General features: G+C 38.5%; 1 protein-coding gene across 1 annotated transcript in view; it reads left to right on the top strand.

Annotated features, from left to right (window-relative positions):
* Positions 1–4,241: 4,241 nt before the first annotated feature.
* Positions 4,242–22,741, top strand: part of RTN1 (reticulon 1) — a 279,751-nt gene continuing 261,251 nt past the window's right edge. Inside the window, exon 1 of the mRNA XM_079125816.1 lies at positions 4,242–4,763. Coding sequence (XP_078981942.1) covers positions 4,523–4,763 — 241 coding nt within the window. The 5' untranslated portion in view covers positions 4,242–4,522. The remainder of the gene's footprint in view (positions 4,764–22,741) is intronic.

Here is a 22,741-nt window from a genome sequence, read left to right on the forward strand (position 1 = left end):
GTGTGTGAGAGAGAGAGAGAGAGAGAGAGAGAGAGAGAGAGAGAGAGAGAATGTGTGTGTGTGTGTGTGTGAAATGAGATCTATTTGGGGATGCACTTTGAAACTGCAAAGAACTATTCAAAGGCAATTTACCTCTCTTGTGTATATTGATTACACTTAAGCTCAGAATACCTTTAAAATGTTTATATTGGGTCCAAAACAAGTTACACATCTTTCATATTTTTCCACAAAGAAATAAAAACTCCTTACAGTTTTACTCAAATGTGCAAATGAAGTAGAGAAAAAAATTAGGTTCAAAAAAAGTGATAAAATTTCCTATTCCCACACCTATTGGAGAACAATAGAAGCAACAATGTTTTGTCCCTTCGATTGGTAGATTAAATAACAGCAACCACTCTAATTGACCAAGTAGCCTAGTGTGTTCCAAAAGTGCTGTGTGGCATTTCTGAGTGCAGCAGGGGTCTCCTAGAGAAACCATTTCTGTCCTGGGCACCAGCCTGCAGCCTCTACATGTTGTTTAACCTAAATATTCTTTCACTGCAGAAGAAAATGGAGAACTCTTTTCCCTATCAAATTCAAGAGCTTTTGCACATTGTAGAAGAGTGAAAACCATGTTTCAACATGATCTAGGTGCCACATAGGAAACTAAGCCTCCAAACGCCACTGCCCACAGGATTTAAATTTGAGGCACCAGAATGGGTCTCATCTTCATTTAATCAGGTCAATGAGAGTGTTTGTACCATTACATTCGCTTCTGAAAAGGTTTAGGGCCTTGACTTAGGAGCTGACAAACTTAAATATAAGACACATATGGCAAATATGTGGTATGCATGACCTGCCCTCTTCACTTACCTGGGTGTAGCTATTGCTTGTCCTTTAAGGCACTCTTTCCTATGGAATCTGAACATGGCCATGACGTATCCTCAATACAACCCTCCTAGCATTCATTATTTATCAATAAGACTTATATGCCGTTTCTGAAATAGGCTATTTTAGGTTAAAATGTGTGTGTGTGCTTGACTCAGATTCTTAAAAGAATCTTTGAAATCCATTTATCTTTATATAAAGTTTACCTTTCAGAATACAGAAATTACAAGTAGAAATACTCAATATATATATATCATCATGATTCACAATAACTGAATATTCCTTATCTAGTTTGTTTTAAATACCTGAAGCATTTACCATCTTTAGTTTGTACAAATATAAATACACAGAGTTATAGCATTGTAAGTCATTTCCTGGAAATAATTTGTATGTTCTATTATCTTAATAATATATGTTGGCCATTTAATGTTCCCCAAACCCTATGCAGAGGTACTATTAAAATTTCCAGTTTAGCCAAATATCAGGGCACATCCCTGTAACCTTAATCATTCAGGAGACTGAGGTGGAAGAATTGCAAGTTCAAGGTCAGCCTGGGAAACTTGGTGAGACCCTGTGCGAAACTAAAATATAAAAGGGCTGGGATTTAGCTCAGTGGTAGAGCATCCCTGGATTCAATACCCAGTGCCACCTCCAAAAAAAATCCAGGTTACAATTATTGAACCTGAGATGCAAAGATATCAAATAAATTTAATATTGAGTTATCTAGAAAGAATTTTGGCTTGATTAAAGTTTGTTACTTGTGGCACTTTTCCTAAAATGTCTCCACATCCCTTTCCCCATGATACAAGGTTTGGTAAAAGTTAAGAAGCTAGTATTAAATAAGTGTTCCTCACCAGATTCTTTCTTTCAACATAATTGGGGAAAAAAAAAAAAAAGGCTGAAGACAAAATCTGACAGTCCCTTGGTCTCAACTCCTTTTACTAAGAATGTTTTAAAAGTGCCAACCTTATTTTCTTTGTCTCACAAGCATATTAGAGCAATTCATAACTGAGAGCAACTATATAAACCCTGGAACTCCATCACTGACTCTGTGCTGTGCCCTTAAGTCTTCTATTTTATCAAGCTTTGTCAATTTAGAAAGGTGCAAATGTAAAATAATACTAATAAAACTGGTCATTTCAAATCATAGCATAAACCTGACAAAACTTTCTTTCCTGAACAGATAATTTATGTGCACTCAAAGGTGGAAGTTAATAAGAAAAAATAATTGTGAAAGTTGATCATACTAAAACATTGTGAATATTTTTCTTCTTCTTTCCCTCCCCCCTCCCCTCCCCTCTTCTTCTTCCCACTCCTCCTTTTCCTCCTCCTCCTCCTCCCTCTCCTCCTCCTTCTCCTCCTCTTCTCTTTGGTAGGGATCAACCCAGGGACTCATACATGCTAAGTTAGTGCTATATCACTAAGCTGTATCTCCAGTCCACCACACAACTCTTTTCAGCAAAGCAAAATAGGATAATTTATCAAAATGCACTTGTCATTAAATAAACTATTAAAAAATGCAGTTGTCAGTTTCCTTTGATGGATAAAATCTAAATATTTTTACTGGCCATTTCCTCTATATGTACTCAAACTAGATTATTGACCAGTATCTGATGAAATATAGAAAATAATTAGAATCATATCCCCAAAGGCCATATGCATTTGATCCTAAGAAAGCTAAGAGGCTTGCATAGGTATTCCAGTTTTTTAATGATAACTTCCCTTAGTGCTTTTTAGAGAAACAAAATAATATACTCCATATTATTCTATAGACTACTCCCTCACCACTTCAATTCTTAAAATATTCAGCACCCACTAATAACCATTTAATATATCATTAGAGTTTTTTGTGTTCTTAGCATGTCAATAATGAAACCATGAGAAACTTCTCTCTGGTGTTTCTGATGCTTTAAGGCATCCTGAACAATAGATTTGAAGAAATCTCACAAGTGTCCTCTGATTACATAATTGAATTAAGCTCTATGGAAAGACAGCAGTGGAATAAGCTTTCATCTCAATGATTTCTTAAGTAAGCTCTTGTATTCTTCTAGAAAGATATCAAGAATCTATGATGACTCATGGTAGACATTTGTTGTTTGTTGATACTTTTTATAGCTTTATGGAGGTATAATAGAAATGAAATAAATTGCATTTATTTACAGTGACAATTTGGTAAGTTTTGACATTTGCATACACCTGTGAAGCTATCATCAGAAAGAAAATAAAGAACATAGTCTTAGTAGGAGATAATTTTTGAATATAATAATAATGTAAAAATTTGGTAACCATCAATGATCCCTACAGGCATCTGGCATTAGGAAGCCATATTTATTGTGCATTTAGTGAACAATTTTTCTCTAATTTATTGTCATCTTTTGAATATTAATGTCCTAATAGAACAAAAGATTAGGATGAATCTGGAATTTTTAGTTTTAGAATATTCGAAGCACATGAATGGTGCCAAAGCAGCTTTTAAATCTACAAATAGACAAACATGAAATCTTCAAGAGGCATTTGGTGGTTCAGAGTTCTACAAAGCCTCCTAGTATGCTGTACTACCCATACCCACCTCTCTGGAGAACCGATAGCACATGAGTTTAGTCCTCTACTTTGTGTGGGACTTAACCTTAGTTTTTTGATCACATCGTTTTATAAACAATTTAGGCACCAATTGAAGAAAAAATAAAAGCAGCAGCAGCAGCAAGCTTCTTGAAACATTCAACTTCTCACATAAAAATGACTGCACCGACAGCTTGCAATTTGTAAGGCTTTTGACTGAGTGTTTCTGAAAGGAGACATAGCTGCTTTTGTCTTGCCTATTGATATCCTATTTTGCCCTCAGGGCTGTTGGTGATAAGATCTGGAAAGCTTATTTATTTCTTTTTAAGTTTCTCCTATAGCTCATTCCAGTATTTCTGTACTCCGCTATTTCCCAGCCCCGTTTTGCAAACAGTTCAAAGCTGCAAGATTTAACCTCAGGCTTGCACGTTCTCTTGTCTCCATTTGCCACCAACATCCATGTCCACCACTTTCTCGCTCAGACCTATGTCCCCATCCATAACGGATGCTGGTCACCCTCAGAAGTGTGACCCTGAGGTCTCCAGTTTCCTTTCTTTGCCTTAGGTCCCAGAACACCAGTCGAAGCTTAACTTCTTGAGTTGGGAGGGCAGCTTGCCTAATCAGTCAGCAGCAGCTGGGGGCTGTTTCTACCTGCTGATCCTCCCTTTGTATGCCTCCCCGGATGAAGGGGAGATTCAAGTGGATTTGGCACATCCCTTAATCAGGGCCTGCCATTAGCAGGCCGGGGCTGACGTGCTCTGAAGCAGGCCATTTTCACCTGCGTAATAACAGGCTTGGGAGTAGCGGAGCAGCAGCAGCAGCATCAGTGACTGGAGTAGGGGAGGAGCGCAGGCAGCGGCCGCGGCGGGGCCGGGAGGAAGAGGAGGGGGGAGGAGGAGGAGCTGAAGCGCCAAGAGCAGCAGGCAGCGCCTGGGCCCGAGTTGCAGCAGCGGCGGCGGCGGCGGCGGCGCGGAGACTCTGCAGCCTCCCGGAGCCCAGAGTCCCGGCGGGGACAGCAGCAAGGAGCGATCGCCCGCCCAGCGACCACACCTCGGCCCCGCCAAGCCGCCGTCGCCACGCGGGGGGACCGCCAGCTATGGCCGCGCCGCCGGATCCGCAAGACGAATTGCTGCCTCTGGCCAACCCCGGGTCCCAGTGGTTCGGGGACCGGGGGGAGGGGGAGGACGAAGCAGTGACGCCGAAAGGGGCCAGGCCGGCGCCGCAGACCGACGAGCCGGGCCGGGGGTTGGGCTCCGGGACCGAGGGAGCGGCGCCGCGGGAACTGGGCTCCGGCCCCGCCCGGCCGCCGCCCGTTGCCATGGAAACTGCATCCACAGGTAAGGCGGGAGGGCGCCGTTACCCCGCAAATGGCGTCAGGTACCCAGGTCCCGGTCGGTTCTCTTCTTAACAGCTCTCCTCGGCACCTTTCTGGTGTTCCCTGCCGTTAGCACCAATCCCAACCCCGTTTAGCCAAGGGCGACTACAAACGTGAATGAACTGGTAGAAGAAAACAGCAATTTTATTTTTCCAAAGGTTCGGAGGAAGACCGGATGCTATTGATCCCTTTATTTCATTATGTTTATTTCGGTTTAAAACATTGTCCTCACTGGCAAGCTGCAGCATCCTGACTTGCTGGTGCGCCCCGGTACAAGTTTTTCCCTCTTGTCAAGGGCTTAGGGCTGTAGGGCCGTTAGGACAGGTTGTGACGGTTTTCTGGGGCGTGTTGGCGCGCACTGTGCGCGCGGGTCACAGGAGATGCTGACAACAAAGCAGCGCTGCCCCAGGACGCGGCTGTGCTGGGCGGCGATATGGCTTTAACTCTCCCCTACCTTTCTCTCCAGGAGTCGCCACACCCTGCTCTTCTCAGTCCTCCCTCCCACACTCCCCTCCCCCACTCCCGGCGCAGAAAACAAATCCCGAGGAGTGTGTACCTACTTCTGGAGGAACAGCTTCGCAAGTGGGTTGGGAGTTGTGTCTGCCCTCACTCAGAACCTAACTGCTCTAATGTCCCCATCTTACAGGGAGCCTTGAAACTTGGAAGCCCGAAATACGGCGGACCTGGTTGTGGGTTGGAGGGTTTGGGTAGTGGCGAATTACCACTGGACTGGGGACGAATTACCAGCAGTCTAAATCCGCCCCAGCATTTGAAAATTGCCCAGGATTCGATCTCCCTTGGTTTGACTTCCTCCTCACTACCCGAGCAGACCCGTGGCTGTCAGGACCCCAGGGCTTTGGCAAATTCTGGTCAAAAGAGGCAAGAGGCGCACACTTTGAGCCGGGGCTGCCGGCCTGGTTAGCGCTGTTTCCAGCGAGAGAAGTAGGGGGTGTTATGTTGTTCTGTTCTCCGAGAAAGCTTTGCTATGATGGAGTGGGAGTTGTGTAGTTTTGGCACTGTAGCTTCAGAAGGCCTGGGGTGGTGGGTGCTCCAGGAGGAGGAGAAAGGGGGCGGGACTGGCATATGTGCTCTTGGCAGCAGATTTTGGGAAACCCCTTTCTTAAGCCACTCCCTCTCAAGGGTTATGTGAAGTGCCTTAGGTTGTCTTAACTCTGCTCCAGTATAAAAGACCTGAGCTGGGTGGGGGGGAGGGAAAGGAGGTTTGGAGAATGGGTTTAATAAAACTTGCCAATATTTTGAACAGAAAAGAAAAAAAATGGGGACCGTGTACAAGCAAAAGGAGGAGGAGGTGGTGGTGGAGGAGGAGAGAAAAGTGAAAAGAAAAAGGAAAGCACTCAAATACTGAAACCCCCATTTGTCATATATTAATTTGGTTAAGTCTAAAAGGCTTCCCAACCTCTCTTCAGTTTCTGTATTGACATGAAGAGAAAGCAAAACTTATAATTGGCAAAAGAAGATGACAAATGATAATAGACAAAGGAAGATAGTTTTTGTCATTACCATTCTTTGCTGAGGACAACTCATAGTTCAGAACCTCTCTCCCCTAAAAGATTATTTCTTCATAAACATTGCCTGCCTCCCATTAGTTCAGTAGTTAGGTTACTGAAGGTAAGGAAACCAAGTGTCCTGTGTTTAGTAACATACTATTCACTAAAATGTGTTATTACATATAAAATACTTAGCATATTATTAGTGCAACAAATGTGCTAATATCAAATATGTTTCTAAGTTTGGGTGGAGAAGGAGAATGAAGCCTATATTTGCCTACTTATATAGAAATGTTTTAGTTTATTATTGTTGTTTGAAGAAATTTCTAATATTGTGGTTCAGTGGTCATTGTTTTATATCATATATTTCCTATAAAGTAGGCTGATGGCCTGCTATAAGAGACCTAAGTACTAGTAATAATAGCCAAATAAATAATCACATCTTGAAAAATCCAGACCAGATCTGGGCCAGCTTCCTTGTCTGTTACTTTGGCAGTTCTATTGCAATAGGCAAAATCAGAAGGTGAATCATCAACCGTATTAGAGACAAAGGTAGCCTATTATGCACACTGATTTACTCTGCATTTTAAAAACTTATTTTTGGCTTATAAGCATAAATTAATTTTCTCACTGTGGTGGAGGCTGGGAAGTCTAAGACCAAGGTGCCAACAGATTCAACATCTTACTCCTAAGAAGTTGTATTTTAGCTGTGTACTCACATGGCCATAGCTGCTTTATTATTATCTTCAATAATGGTGCTCTTTGGGACCCTAAGTTAAACTAAGAAGCAACTTAGACTTTCAGTGCAATATACTGTAAGCAGATTTTATTTATTTTTTCAGATAGAATATTAAAATGTAAGATAGATACTGGGGTTTGAAATTTTTTTCTGAGAAACACCACCAATCATACCATCTGGACAGACATTCTGTTATTTATTTTTATACATTGATGTTAATTAAAGTTTACAAAGAAATATTTCCCCAAATATTTTTCAGTAATGCCCTGAAATGTATATATATTTAAACATAATTAAAGCTGCACTATAAAACCCCAGTCAGTACTATATATTCAGGTATTCTCATTAATTTGGTTCCTTTATGGCATGGAAATATTCTCAACAAAAAGTGACACTCTCTTCTTAAGTTACCCTTTTTATGTCTGAAGTCGATAGTGAACTTGTGAAATGGTATCTATGGTCAAGTGAATATTTAATATGCCATGCGTTGACTACAACATGTTAGACTTGTTGATCATGAAGCACTGCCATCATCTAATAACTACCCAAAAGATATTAAGAACTACTGTTTTGTTTTCTCATGAAGTTATTTTATTCCTGGAAACTATTCAAAAGGAGCATACAATAACAAAAGGATAGAAGAATGGCTCTTTGTTTAAATAAAGAATTTAAAATAGAACATTTGAACAAAATGAAATGGTGAGAAGTTAACTCATTGTCTTCTTTGGAAATTAGCTAATTGACTGCTTCATGCATGGCTGCTTCAAGCATGGAAGGAAGGCAAAATGAAGAACAGGATGGAGAATGGTCAGGAGAAATCAGTCTAATGTGGTTTGCTCCAGTGATATTGGCTATGGATAATTTGACTTAAATTTCTAGATAATTGCAAAACAAATTTACATTACTTCAACCTCAGAGTTTATAAATTTGTAATTTTCAAATGCTAAATTTGATGTGCTATTAGAAAACGGTTGTCTATCGTTATTTAAATAGCATTGAGAATGTTTTATGCATCCACTGTTAATATAATAAATCTAGAGAACTATGATGCATTAACTGATCATCATCTTCATTTGGAGACTGAATTGACTGTCTTTGCTTTTGGCATGTGTTTGATAGATGTATGGACATTTTTTATTTGGAATCTTTTCCAGTATAATCCTCTTCAGAAGGTGTCAATCCCAATCTTTTGTTTTCTTTCATCTTGAAATGGGAAGAAGCACTATACTTTTCTTTGGCAATTTATTAAAGAACATATAAGAAAGATAAAAGTTTGGAAACCTAGTGCATTGTATATATCTGGACAATAGTCTTTGTATACAATCAATGACATTTCTGGCGATAAGTATAGTACCTGCCCCTTAATATAAGGAATTCAAGTTAAGTTAAATTAAAATTTAGAAACATTTCATATCTTTAAAATATATTGAAAAATAGATCTTTTCAAGGTTTTTAGCATAACTTTCTCTTCAAGAACACACCATTCCAGGAACCCACCCTGATCATTGCCCCTCAGATACACTGAAGGCTTTCTTGCCCCCATCTTTTCCAGGCTGACCATCAACTTCAAATTTGGAGAGGTTTGTGGGTTTTTAAAATTTTACAGAGTTGTTGATTATCTTGCCCATTATATTGTCTATCCTGGGTAGCATGGATTACAGAGAGTTTTTGTTATCTGTAAAGTGAGAAACCATTGCAGTTCAATTCAACTTAGTAAACATTTACTGAATGCCTCCTTTGTGAAGGGACCTCTGCTAAATATAGATTACAGATTCCTAGAACATGTGTACCTTTCTGTTTCACATTAGTGTGTAGTTTAGTCAAACATTTTCTTTTGTATCATTTTCAGCTTTCTCATTCCCAAGTCATTACTGAGATATTTGACTAGAAGGGCATTATATTATAAAACCCCAAGGGCACAAGGGCATGAGTTAGTTTTCTGAGGTTGACACAGGATAAATAAATATGAACATGTCTTGCTCAGACTGAAAAGTTTTGGAAAATAAAAGTATCTTTCCACTCCTCTTTCTATCACCTATCTCATTCTGTGCTTCTTCAGAGAATATTATTCCAAGATCTTTGCCTTTACTAAGGAGGGAGCGTTGTAAAAGGTACTGGGAAATTTGTAGAGCAATGAAAAGAAAAGACATAGTTCAAGACATTAATGTATCTACTCATGAATGCTCTCCACTAAAGACTTTATATAAAGGACATGGTCAAAAAATGAAGGACAACCAGTTTTGTTTGTTTAGATACTATTTGAGGGCAAAGAGAACAGTGAGAAGGACATGAAGAAGAGAGGTCACTGTGGAAAATGCAGCAGAGATAGTGTATGAGAAAAGAGAGGGAGGAGCATCTTAATGTTTAATCTATATGACTTAAAACAGTGACTTAAAGCTGGAAAAGCTAAAACATATGGGAGGAGAGATTGGGAGTCCAGGAGAAGTAAATGAAGGTAAAATTATGTATTACTGCTGTGATGATATGAGTTTTCTGGGCAGCTTTAAAGTCAGACTGAGTATCTTTGTAGAATAAGACTGATTCCAGTAAAGTTAAAATGAGTAAGTGATTTTAAAAAAAGAGGGAAATGGTGGATTTTTAAACTTTATAAGTCAAATGTTATTCCATGTTGATTGCTGGTAGAATCTAAGAATGCATTGTAATGCCAAATATTGGTATATTCTTCAAAGGGAAGGAATATGTCAATCACAAGTAATTCCCATTGAATTACTAAAAAATAATGCTTAACAAAATTTTCTCCTTTTTCATATTCTGAATCACCATCATATATATATATAGCATTTACTGTGCTCAGTAACTATACGAAGCATTCAATTTACAAAAGATGTAGAAAGCATGCTATTTAATTTTGTAAATAGCACAAAATTTCAAAAGATGATCAATATGCTACAGAATAACATTGCTGTAAAAAAAATCTTGATTTTAGTGTTTCAAAAAAGCAACAAGATAAACTCTTTTTATTAAAATCATTTTAACCCTAATTAAAATATTTTTTTCACAGTAGGAAATGCATGCATATGGTATTAAAATTTGAAAGATACAAAAGGATATACAGAGAAAAGGAAATGTTACTCATATCTTTTAGCTGATAATTCCTCTCTCCAAAGGTAACCACTGTTATAATTTTAGCAAGAGAGCATTACTTAATTAATTTGTGATTGCAATATTACTTATTGAACCCTTATTATATGACAGGCATTGTTCTAAACACTGAAAATAGAGAAAAAAAAAAGGAAACAGATAAAATTCATCTCCCATACAGTATATATTTATTGTGGGGGAAGAAGAGAGGAGGGAGGGGAGACCAAGGACAGAAAATGTTTGTTAAGGATTGATAAGTACTGTGGAGAAAGTTAAAACAGAGTAATGGAAGTGAGGGGGATAGTCAAAGAAGGCCTCTTTGATAAGGTGTCATTGAAACAGAGACTTAAAGGAAGCTGACAGGACAAGTGTGCAGGTACCTGGCAGAAGATCATTTTAGGAAGAGGGAATAGTCCTGGTGTGAGTTTGCCTGGCACATTCAGGAAGCAGCAGGAAGGAGCATGAAGTGGAGCTAGCAAGGGAAGAATGGTAGGAGATGAGCTCAGGGTGAGGGGTAGTAGGCAGATTAGCTTCTGTGGGCTCTTGTAACAGCTTTGGATATTACTATGAATGCAATGGAAACCACTGGAAAGTTTTTAGTAGAAAGGGAGCGTGTTTAGAGTTAAATTTAAAGTCAAGTGGTCACTGTGTTGAGAATCTAATGTGAGGATGATGGTGGTAGGTGTGGAATAAGAATGACCAATCAGTAGGCCATTGCAATAGTCTGAACAAGAGATTGTGGAGGCTTGCCCCAGAGTGATAGCATTGGAGGAGGTGAAAAGTAGTTGGATTCTAGATATAATCTGTAAGTTCTGAAGCTAATGGTATATCGTAATCAGTTGTGAATGGGATATGACAGAAAGGGGGATGCCCTTGATAGTGGGACCCCAGCCGCTTCCTTTGCCTCTTTTGTGTCCTGACATGAGGTGAGCAGCTTTGTTCTGCCTCATGCTACCATCATGATGTGCTGCACCAAAGCAACAGGGCCAATTGATTGGGGACTGAAATGTCCAAAACAATGAACCCAAATAAACCTTTTTTCTTTATATGTGGGTTGTCTCATGTATTTGTTATGGTAATGGAAAGCTATCTAACACAAATGATTCAATAGGTAGGAAAAGACTAATGATGCAGGAAAGAGAGGGAGATTACCTGCAATTATGCCCCTGAGTAGGTGAGAGGAAATAGATCCAGGGTGCAACAGAAGGTGGATTTTAGACATGGACAGTTCCTGGATATGACTGGATATGGGGTGGAAGTTGTCTTCTGACTGCTTCTCTTTTAATGAATAAAATAGGAAACAAGGTCAACAGCAGAGTGAATGCTGGAGTCTTGAGAAAAAGGGGGGAAATATAAAATTATCCTCTAGGAGAATGGAAGAATGAAAGGACTAAGTAAGATTATAGAAATTCCAAACAGTCCTTGGAGCTCACTTGGAATTGGGGGCCATGAGCCTAAAGTGAGACAAGTTACTACATATGTTATCTTCACCCCCTCCCCAGTCATATTCAGCCTAAGTGTTGGTTTGGAGTAGGTGGATGGTTGGATTGGTTTTGGCTTTGGTTTCCCAGTGAGCATGACAGGAATAGAGGAGTGCTGAATTTAAGGCTGTATGCAAGGGAGTACATACATGATGGGTCATGGAAACTGGGGAGGAAGAAAAAAGCACAGAGAAAAGTGGTGTGAACAGTGGATTTTATAGGTTGGCAGGGTTGCTGGAATAAGGGCACTAGAGTAAGGAAACTAAAAGAATACGAGGTGGTGATTTTAGAATTGGGGTACTTGAGATAGAGATTAGAAAAAGTGGGAGACTGAGATCACGAGGAGGACAAGGTTATTGGAGGAGTAGAGTCCAGAAGAATGATGAGGGCAGGAGTGAAATGATCACCTGTGTGATTACTGACACCACCAGAAACCATAACAAATATTGGAGCATGACAGTGAACCAGGTACCAACTGATATCTTTAAGAAAGGACATAATAGCTTTGGTTTCAACTCTAGATCTAGTTTCTAAGGAGAGAGAAGAACAGTGGACTGTGAAATAAAAAATGTAAAATCCTGACTGTAGGATCTGCAAACTCTGTTTAACTTGTATAGAATATAGGAGATGCTACTTAAAATGTTCATGGTGGAGGGGGTTGGGAACACTGAGGGTGGTAATTAACTAAATGTGAACTAGTGGTATGGTGAAATTGCTAAAATACCTTCTGTAATCTCAGTATTAATAGAACATCTCTGTACAAGGTAATAGATCTCTCTGTCCTAAGCAGGACAAATTTGAGTCTTGTACCAAAGGGTAGATGCCATGCTTTGAGAGACATTGATGAGTTATAATATGGTGAGACAAGGAAAACTAGAATAGTGAGACTTTTGGAAAACAAATTGAGAAATGACTGAAAAAAATTAAGAATTTTTAGCAAGAAGAAAAGAAAGATCTGATACTTAAATCCAACTACTAGAAAAACTTGCAGGAAGCAGAAGAAGACAACTGGACCCAGGTGACTTCAAAGGATAGAATTGGGACTAGTGATTTGGAGAAGCAGATTTCTGCTTAATGAAAGAAAATGTTATAGTAATTAGAACCCAAAAAGAGACAGTTTGTCTCCCAGTCATTGATGTTCAAACAAAAGTGAGGTTGCTGTTTTGATGGGAAAAATTTGGGATGGAACACATTAGGTATGTCAAAATCTTTATATCTTCCTAAAAGAGAATGGTGCCACTAATATTACATTGTTTTTATTACATTACATGGTATCTATTATGTTATTACATATTTCTCAAAAGCAAAAAGCACACTAATGAAACCAATGTCCATCATAGGAACCATAGTTAACTTCGGAATGATGACTTAAAATGTATTCTTCAAAAAAATGTAGCTACCTTTAAGTTCTTCTCTAATAATCCATTGGCAAGAAAACTCCATAATGTAATATGCAACTTCTTAAAAGTGTTGCAATTTTATCTAATTTTAGGTTATTTACCTAAATATGAAACATGTTATCTAAAAGTTTCTCTTTTGCTTATTCTTTCTCTGGAACAATCTTCCTTTTTGAACTTCTAGATCTAGTTCCATAAATACTCAACATAAAATAAGTACATAAAATGTTTTGGAAATTCATTAAATAGTTTTGCAATGTAAAAAGAACCAAATTATTTTCCCCTTGCTCCTCTACCTCACTATATATATTTATGGAGAATTATTCACCCTAAGACCATGTTTACTGGTTGCCTGAAGAATGTTCATGTCCAATCCCCAAATTGAATTTCCTAATTTATCTACTGCATGAGATTATTATAAAACCAGTTATAGATCAAATTCTTGCTTTTTGGATGTGGACAATTTGTTGAACGTTTTATGTACTTCATGATATCTAGAACTTTGTTTTATGTGTTCATTTAAATAACTCTTAGACAACAAATAATTGTGTGAATTTGAGTTATTATTGATCTAGTTGACAGGGATAACGATAAAAACCAATGTTGTGTCTACCTCTGGCATAACTTTTTTAACTCTGAAAAATCTGGGCTTCTCAAAATGTGATCTGCAGCCTGCCTGCTTCAGGATCATAGGGGGTCGTCCTATGCCAAGGGAAACAAACCTACCAAATGAAGATTAAAACTTTAAGACACACTGATTTATTGAGCTGCCCTCTTATGCATGGGATTCTGCTAGGAACCATGGAGAACAGAGGAACATGAGTGATATCCTCTATTCTTACTTCCTCCTGAGCTAGTTGGGAGGTGTGGCTGACTCACACTAAACAAAGGTAAACAACTCAGGTCAGTGTAGCCAGAAGCTTAGATGGATGATACAAGTTCTATGTACAACAGGAATTTCATGATTTTAAGGATTCCAAACTACCTGGTTTCTTGAAAGGGGCAAGGTGCATCTTACAACTACATGACAAAAGAGGAACAGGCAGAAGTGAGCAGATAGGCAGATAGAGTGAAAGATACATGGATGGTGATGTGGGGATAAGAAGTGATGAGGCATTTTGCCCACTCAACCAGTTGGGAAAAGACAGATTTGGGAGGGTCTGAAAGCTATTCACAGGACTCTAGACTCTTTTACCATGATTCTGGGATCTTTGCAGATTTATATACAGGGGAAGCAATACTATAGAGCTGTGTTAAGGAAGAATGGATGATATTGAAACCTGTGAGTTTTGCTGAAAGAAGGCTGACCCAAAAGCATCAATTAAAGGGCCTTGACCATGGAACAAAGAAGAAGGTACATAGGAGAAAAGATGAGTGACTTCACAGGAACATTCAATAGGGCTTTGGGGCTGACAGAATATGGGGAATGAGGGGAGAAATGAATCAAAAATGTTTTATGCCCTGTGGGTGGGAGAACGTTGGTGCTGTAGAGGGTGGGAGCAGGAACTGGTTGGGGTATGAGGATAACGAATTCATTTTTATTCCCATGGAACTTGAAGACAAATCATTTGAGTGGAAATCTCTACTTGGCAACTGCAGATAAAGAAATAGATTCTGGAGATGAAAACAGGTTTGTTGATATGATAGAAAGAAGAAAGGCCATAGAATAAATTAGTTTTTAAAAGAGAGTTTATGTAGAATGGGAAAAAACAGAGGACCAAGTTCATAGCAAGAACTCCTTCCATTTTTAGCTGAGTGGCTTCAGGCTTAATTTCTGTAAGCCCCAGATTCTTTATATGCTTATACGTTTTTAGATATTTGTAGAGTGTCTTGCAGTCAAATGGTAACCGCCCTCATTATTATAATTCTACAGAAGCCAAGATGTTATGGTTTAGAATGAGCCCTGGCTGAGAAATCAGATTTATCTAGTTTGGGCTTTGGCACCTAATATTATGTCAATGTGGGAAAGTGCTACATGTGCATCGTGCTTCAGTCTAAATATATAACATGGGCACAATACTGGCCATCTTATAGAGCTGCTGTGGAGATAACATGAGGCAACACAAGGAGGGACATGCAAATGACAAGTAACTACATCTTAATAGCATCTGAAAGGTGCTATTAATGTCAGATGCAGAAGAAATTCAGAGCAAAGATTGAGGAAAGTCATGCTACCTCAGCCCTAGGTGGGTTTTAATAAAAAAATGGTTGTTGTGCTTAGCTGGACCTCAGTCAAATAATAATGGGGATTGGCAGGAAGCAAAGAAAAATGTAAAGTGGGAGAAGCTGGTTCTGACAATCCACATTGGAAAATTTTGGGTAGGAGGAGTGCAGTAGCAGTGGGAACCCACTGCATTTGCCACGTCCTAATGAGTGATCTGTTACTGGATTAAGACTGAGGTGTGCCCATGAGGCCAGCTGGAGTGAGGGAGGATGGCAGATGGGATCTATTCTGGTTCTCCTGCTCAGTCGAAGGGCAATACGTGTAGGAAGCTCTCCCAGGTATGCCTGGGGGCTGGTCTGGAATAGGCTGCCTGTCTTACCAGAGAGGGTGTACAATGAAGGACCATACCTGCTACCCCCACAGCAGGCTTAAATCAACTGGCCCTGTGGTCTTCAGGGAATCTGTGGCTTACTCTTACGGTTCAGTAGGTTAGCTTCCATAGATACACTAATGCTCTGAGAAGATGAAGCAGGCATACTATTCCTATGCCTCCTGCTATAAACAGTAAAAACCCTGAATGTTAAATATAAAATAAATATAAAAAGACAATGTGGAGAGAGGCATACTTCCTAAGGAACTTAGTGCCTGAAGAAGGACACAGCAGTGAGTTCTCTTGAGTTTTTGTTCTTTATATATCTCAGACTGCATACTGGAGAAGACACCAACCAGAAAATACCAATGAGCATAAGCAAAATCACCCACAAACAAAACAAAAGAAAAACTCTTTCTCTCTAGAAAAGAGACCAGGAAAGGGGCAACCTACCAAGAAAGAAAGCTTATAGAAAATAACTGCTCTCTTTATTGAGCCAAACACTATGAAATAAATAGGTCCTATTCCCACTGCAAAGTGGAGACTTCACCCTTCTGAGGTGATAAGAGGCCCTCGGGAGCAGAAAGGCTAGCTTGTCTGCCAGCCAGCATAGTGACAGAGACAGCCTAGACAGGCGCAGGAGATTCACTGCTGCAGGATGGTAATAAGGCTGAGGAGAAAACCTGATTTCCATCTTCACCTGCCAGTAACGAGGCACTACCCTTCTTCACTGGCTCATGTGACATTTAAATAAGATTCTTCATCTCATAATCCCCAAATATCCAGGTTTTGATTTAAAATCAATTGTTAGGCTAAGAAGCAGGAAGGTATGAACTTGAATGACAAAAAACAGTCAGTGTCAAAATAAGAGACATTACTTAATAAGCATTTTAAAGAAGCTATCACAAAAATGCTATAATAAGCAATTATAAATATGCATGAAACAATAAAATATAGTAAGTCACAGCAAAGAAATAAAAAGTCTCATCCAATAAGTACAAGTTATAAATAGTTCAATGAAAAATTTTAGAACAAAATATAATAACTGAAAGAATTAAACAACAATGACCTAGTATGTGGGCGGAACAATAGAATGGAGAGGAGAGAAGACAGGATTCATCAACTTGAAGATAAATAATAGAAATGATCCATGTGAGCAATAGAGAAAAATCAGGCTAAAAATAAAAACAGATAAATTATAAAATTCTTTCACTCTACAGCACAAGAATGTTTATAGGACTTGTTCCCTTTTTCAAATGTTGGTCCAAATATGAGATTTGAGGGAAATAACTGAATACTACTGCTCTAAGTCTTTGAGATATTTCCACATTTACAAAACTCTGGTTTCTAATCCTGTATTTATATATACATTAATTATGAGCATACATGAGCTAAATTATATTTACATATATAGGTAATATTTACACAGCATTTAAAATGTATTCTGAACTCTTTACATTTAATCTTTACTACCACACAATGCAGGAAATATGGTTATTTACCCTGCTTTACTAATGAGGAAACAGATTATGTGATATGTCTAAGGTTACACAGCTAGTAAGTGGCAGCATCAGGATTTGAGCCTCAATATTCTGGATTTGAAGTCTGTCCCCTTAATAACCTCGTTCATGCTATTTTAGACTTTGCTTGTGCAGTGTCTATTTTATAATCTGGGCAGTGAAAGTTGCAAATTAATCATGAAATATATTTGGACTAGAGTGAATATGAAACTGGGTAGGGATAGGGAATGGTGGCCAAAACTTAGGTTGATAGAATCTGGGAATTCTTAAGAACCTCAATCCAAAGCAATGATTAGTTACATTTAAGAAGTAGAAAAATTGGCAAAATCCTGCAGTAGATCCCCAAATTTACTGCTTGGATAGAATAGAAAGGCCATGGATAGTAGAACTGCAGCACAAGTAAAGAAAAACAAATGAATAAAGCAGAGACTTTAGTTCACTGTAAGTTAACACTGAGACAGTGGAGTGACACAGCGACCCCTGAGAGGATGAACTGTTGGTCTCATTAACTCAAAATGCCCAAGACAAGTATAAGAGCTGTGCTCAGCTCTTGGAGGGCTGGATCATGTACAAAGTCCTGGGTGCACTGAATGTCAGAGAAGAAATGGCAGTAGAACTTGACTCTGGTAGGAAGAGCCGAGATTTTATAGCCTGCACAAGAGAAGACAGGATAGGTTATGGCAGTTGTCTAAAAATATACACAGTGTCATCAAATATCATAGTGACTTGGCAGGACCTGTCTGTGTGACTCTGGAGGATGGAGCTGTGGCCAATCAGAAGTGGCAGGGAAAGGATTATGGTTCAGTATCATTAGAACTGTAAAATATGAAAATAATCTAGTCTATTCCATCTGGTAGTGGGATTCTTGTCATTGGAGGTATACATTCAGAATTGGACTGGTCACTTCTATGGTAGAAGGTAATAGAAGATACTTCAGTAATTCTAATCTTTATATTTTCAGGATTATAGACCCCCCACTGGGGAATGTCATGTAAACTTTGGAATCTCTGCCTCGGAAAATACACTTAAACGTAACATTTTGCACACAGATTCTGGGGTTTTTCAGAAGTCTTTTATGGATAGAGGAATGAAATAACTTTCTAACTCTAAGAATTCAATGATTCTAGATACTTTCAAGGTCAGTGTTCCATGGTTTATAAAATGTCACTGAGTCATCTATTTATTTGTTCAACAAATATTTGTTAAGCATTTACACACATAAGATATGAAGTTGAGTAGATGATATTTAAGTACATAATAAAAATATAAAAGTAAATGCAGTAAAATAGCAATATGAGTTAGACTATGAGGGAGAACAGTCTAAATTAGGGGAAATATCTGCATTCCATAAATGTTGTTTTATTAATTTAAAAAATATACTTTAATTGCAAGTATAGGATGCTTCCTGTGCACAAACAGCTTCTAAACATGTTAACTCTTCCTCCAGCGAGACTGTGGGCCCGCTATCATTACTTATATGAATTTTGGACTTGCCACTAATCACACTATTGGTTTGTTTCACAAAACATTTATTATAAATACTACAAGAGCAAATTGCAACCAAGCATTTTTAATGACCAAATCTGAACTCGTGAGCTTTTTAAAATTAAGTTCACCATGCCAGACAAGCATTTTTATTTTACATTTCAAGAAGTGTAAAAAAGGAAAAATTCCTAAATTGTACTGTGGTTTGTCCACCAAAGGTTCATGGGCTGGAAGGTTGGTTATGTGGAGGTGATAGAACCTTTAAGACGTGCAGCTTAGTGGAAGGAAATTAGGTCATGGGGGCTCCACTCTCACGAATAGATTAGTGCTGTCTTGAGGCAGCAGACCAGGTCTCCTGTGAGTGGATTAGTTCCCATAAGAACAGGTTGTCACAAAGTGAGAACATACCCTGCGATGGCCCTTTATGCACACAGCAGGTTCCCTTTCTGCTTCTGTGTCATGTTGTGATGTAGCTAGGGGATTCTTACTGGAGGAGCTCCATGCTGTTTGGACTTTCTAACCACCAGAATTATGAGTTAAATAAAACTTTTTTCCTTTATATTTTGCTCAGTCTCAGATATTTTGCTATAGCAATGCAAAATAAATGGAATTATATTACTTCCTTGAAACTGTACAATCTTTTAAAGTCAAACATTTCTCATTGATAAATTAGACGTTTGAATATAAGAAATCTCATAATCAGGTGTTGATTTATTTCTATACATAGTGTGAAGGAATTAAAAATATGTTTTGAAGAAGAGAGGCAATAATATCCTTCTGGAGAAATAAGCCCTAGAAATATTCTATCCTAAAAGTAATGCATTGGAGTAGAGAATGAATGGGGTGGGCCATCAGGCTCTTTGTGTTCCTTATTTTTTCAAATGTAGCACTGTTTTGGGCCCAGTTTGTATTTAACTGCAATAATAATTCCCAGGAACATTAATCCCTAAAAGAAATCTTTGCTAAAAACAAAAAAACTTTACTATTCTTGCCAGACAGGGGGCATCAAGGTCAACCTTTAATTGCATCTCTTAATACATAATGATTAAGAAGCATTTCCTAAGAGTGATGATTATGTTTCCATCTGTGTGGAAACATCTTTTGGATAGTGAATAATAAGTTCCATTATATAATCACATTATTATGAGTCTTATAGAGCCTTAGCATAATTTTCTGTTTTTAAAAGGGAAAGTTGGTACCCAGGTTGATCACAAGAGCTTGGAACACTAATTTGCTTGTTTGCTTTTTCCCCACAAGGGGTTCTGCACTGCAGGAAAAAAAGTCAGTAGAAAACTGTATAAGTAAAAGAGGACTTAATTTTTGTTCACTTAGTGAAATAGAAATGTTCAACTCCAGTCTTGTTTTAAAATTGTGAATAGGATAATAAAAGAAATAGAATAAGAAAAAAATATTCACAATTCCATCTTCTCTGCAAGCTCTTAGTGCCAACCTCTTGGCAGTTTGAGGATTCAATGAGTGAGGATTTGTGAAGTACTTGGAATAGTACTTGAGACACAGTAAGGACTATAGAAATGTTTGTTATTTTTATTATTTTTATTGATTCTCTGTCAATTTTTGGCTATTTGCTAATTAATCACTCACCTTTTAAAAGTGCTTTAGAATGGATAGAGCACTCATATCATTTACTGAGTGTTCCTCATTTTATAAATGAGGACTCCGAGCAAGAGCGCAGCTCCAACTCCCAAGGCTCATGCTCTCTCTGTTGTGCCACACTGCCTTTCTGTCTTCGAAATGCAATGTAAAGAAAAATGAAACCATCTCAGAAGACAGGAAAGCCAGGCCATGGGATTCAGCTTCACTTTCAAGAAAGAAATGAAGTAATTGAAGAGTCTCAGCTGGAGAAATAGAAGGAAAGACACAGGGAGAAGAGGTAAAGGTGGAGAAGAGACAGACCCAGTGGTACTGGGAGGTATGGTGTTGGGGAAAGATGGTGTCGGCTTGATCTGTGCACTGGACACAAATAGGCCAAGAGGAGAGGAGGTGGGAAGCAGAAAAAGGAAGAGTTACAAAGGAGAGAAATAGGGAGGGAGAGATGCCCTCTGAAGAAGATAAAACAAACAAACAAAAGAAAAGAGTGGATTTGTAAAGAAGAAAAAAAGATAAATAGACAAAAAGTCTTTTCTAAGTTCTAGAATTAAGAGTAAGAGAGTGGGAGCCCTTGCCTTTACTTTCCTCAGAAATTGTAATTCACATGTTTACAATTGCTTAGATCCACATGCTACAAGAGACTTTTTAAGTGGAGACCCAGAGGCCCCTGGGGTCAGGGGCAAGAGCTGTTCCTGGGGTTCTCTACAGGACTCCTCAGAGCTTTCTTACCCTCATGCTGAATAAAATCAAGCAGTGGGTTGAGTCAGGCCTGTGGGCTGAATGTTCCTTCCTCACCCTGGGGAGTTTCCAAAGGACTCACATTATCTAATTATCCAAATAAAGAAGAATTTAGCTTAGGGTTTCCTCCAGATATAAGAGATTATTTATATAAATTCCCCTTCTGCACTACTAGCCATGAGATTTCCAAATGCAGTGTTTGGATGGCAGTGCAGGGAATTAATTGGTTTTTCTTTTACTACATTCAGGTCTGAAAATGTATTCTCTACCTTGATTGGGGAACAGGGAATAGTTAAAGAAAGAGAGAAAATAGATAAAACTAAAGAAGTAAACATTTATTTGGCACCTAGTTCTAGGCAAACAGGTGCTAAGATAAACACTTCATATACTTTCTTGTATTAGCTATATGGTCCAATGGCCTGTTGAATATATAGCAGAGTATCAAACTATAATTTGGTTAATCTGAGTAGGAGTGGCAACTAATTTGCATATTTTAATTTGCTTCCTTCCAACGATATAAACAGTATAAAAAAGGAGTCTTCCAGTGAGGTCCCACTACGTGCTGATCAGGATTTCCCCTAAACCAGATACTGAGGTTCAAGTTTTAGCTGGTAACAAATAAGCATTTTTAGGAATACTTATTTAAGTTACATCCTTCCTAGGGAACCTGTTGAAATAGTTGAGGTCTGGGGGTCTACCTGTCCTTTCTTCAATGGTGATTTGTGTACATGTATGTGTTCCTGTGTGTCAGGTGAACTAGTGTTTGTTTCTGCTTATCTAATCTGGTCCTCAAGGCACAGAGGTTAGGTCTTCAATAGTCTCTATAGTCCTTAGAAGACATTTAAGTCTATAAGTGTCAGAATTTCATAATTTGATGTTTCATCCTTTTTTAGGGGGGGAGTAACATAAAATGGTTTAAATGCCATATTGAGATCATAGCACATTTTTAAAAGCTTAAAAAGTTCACAGAATCAATGACTATTCAAAGACTTGAGAAGTAGGATTTGGATCTTTTATGTGGAACTCATATGACCAATCTTAAGTCAATTAAAGTATAAATTCTTCCTCCTATTTATATGAGTTATAACAATAATCAGCAAAAATTTTATATCATACCATTTTGAATTTTCTTAAAAACTCTACAGCATGATAACTTTAAAAAAATCTTGACAGATACAATTAAAACTATTTGGTGATAAATGAATTCTGTTAACATTTTTAAAATTAATTTAATGAATGTCCTTGATATGGCATACAATTATCCTGAGAATTTATGTAATGAAATATAGTAGTTTGTGCTGAGATTAGTTTGACACAATTGCCATTAGCAGTGCCTCCTCCTTACCACCTGTCAGCTTTCCCTGGCAGCTCTGCCCTCAAAAGGCAGATGCTGCATTGAGATGGTGTTCATTACAAGTTAAAGCCTCTTTTTCTGTTAATAATAGAATAATAATGGTGAATTAATCTTTGCTTAGTTTGTGGAGAGCAAGACATCATGGTCTTTTCAGTTCTATTCTAGCCCTTGGAAATATGAGCAGTTACTTCAAGTGAGACTCCAATGAAGTGGGGCTTTTTAAAAAGTGGGTTTGTGCAGGGTGAAAAAGTGATTTCTGCACCCCAGCAAAGGTGCCTGGCTGGAAGTCTTCACAGGTGATGGGATTTGTAAATAAATCCTGGGCTCTGGCTTGTGTCCTAACTGCTGCATGGGTGATCTATGATGGCTGCCTTGGTTTCTATGTGGCCTTGCCCCTCCACATGTGTGACAAAAATGTCTGTGGGTTCAGCAGTTAGAGCTGTTCAAAAAGGAAGGTAGTGTGAAGCAGGGCAT

The sequence above is a fragment of the Sciurus vulgaris genome, assembly GCF_902686455.1.
Source record: "Sciurus vulgaris genome assembly, chromosome: 2".
In the NCBI taxonomy this organism is placed as follows: Eukaryota; Metazoa; Chordata; class Mammalia; order Rodentia; family Sciuridae; genus Sciurus; species Sciurus vulgaris.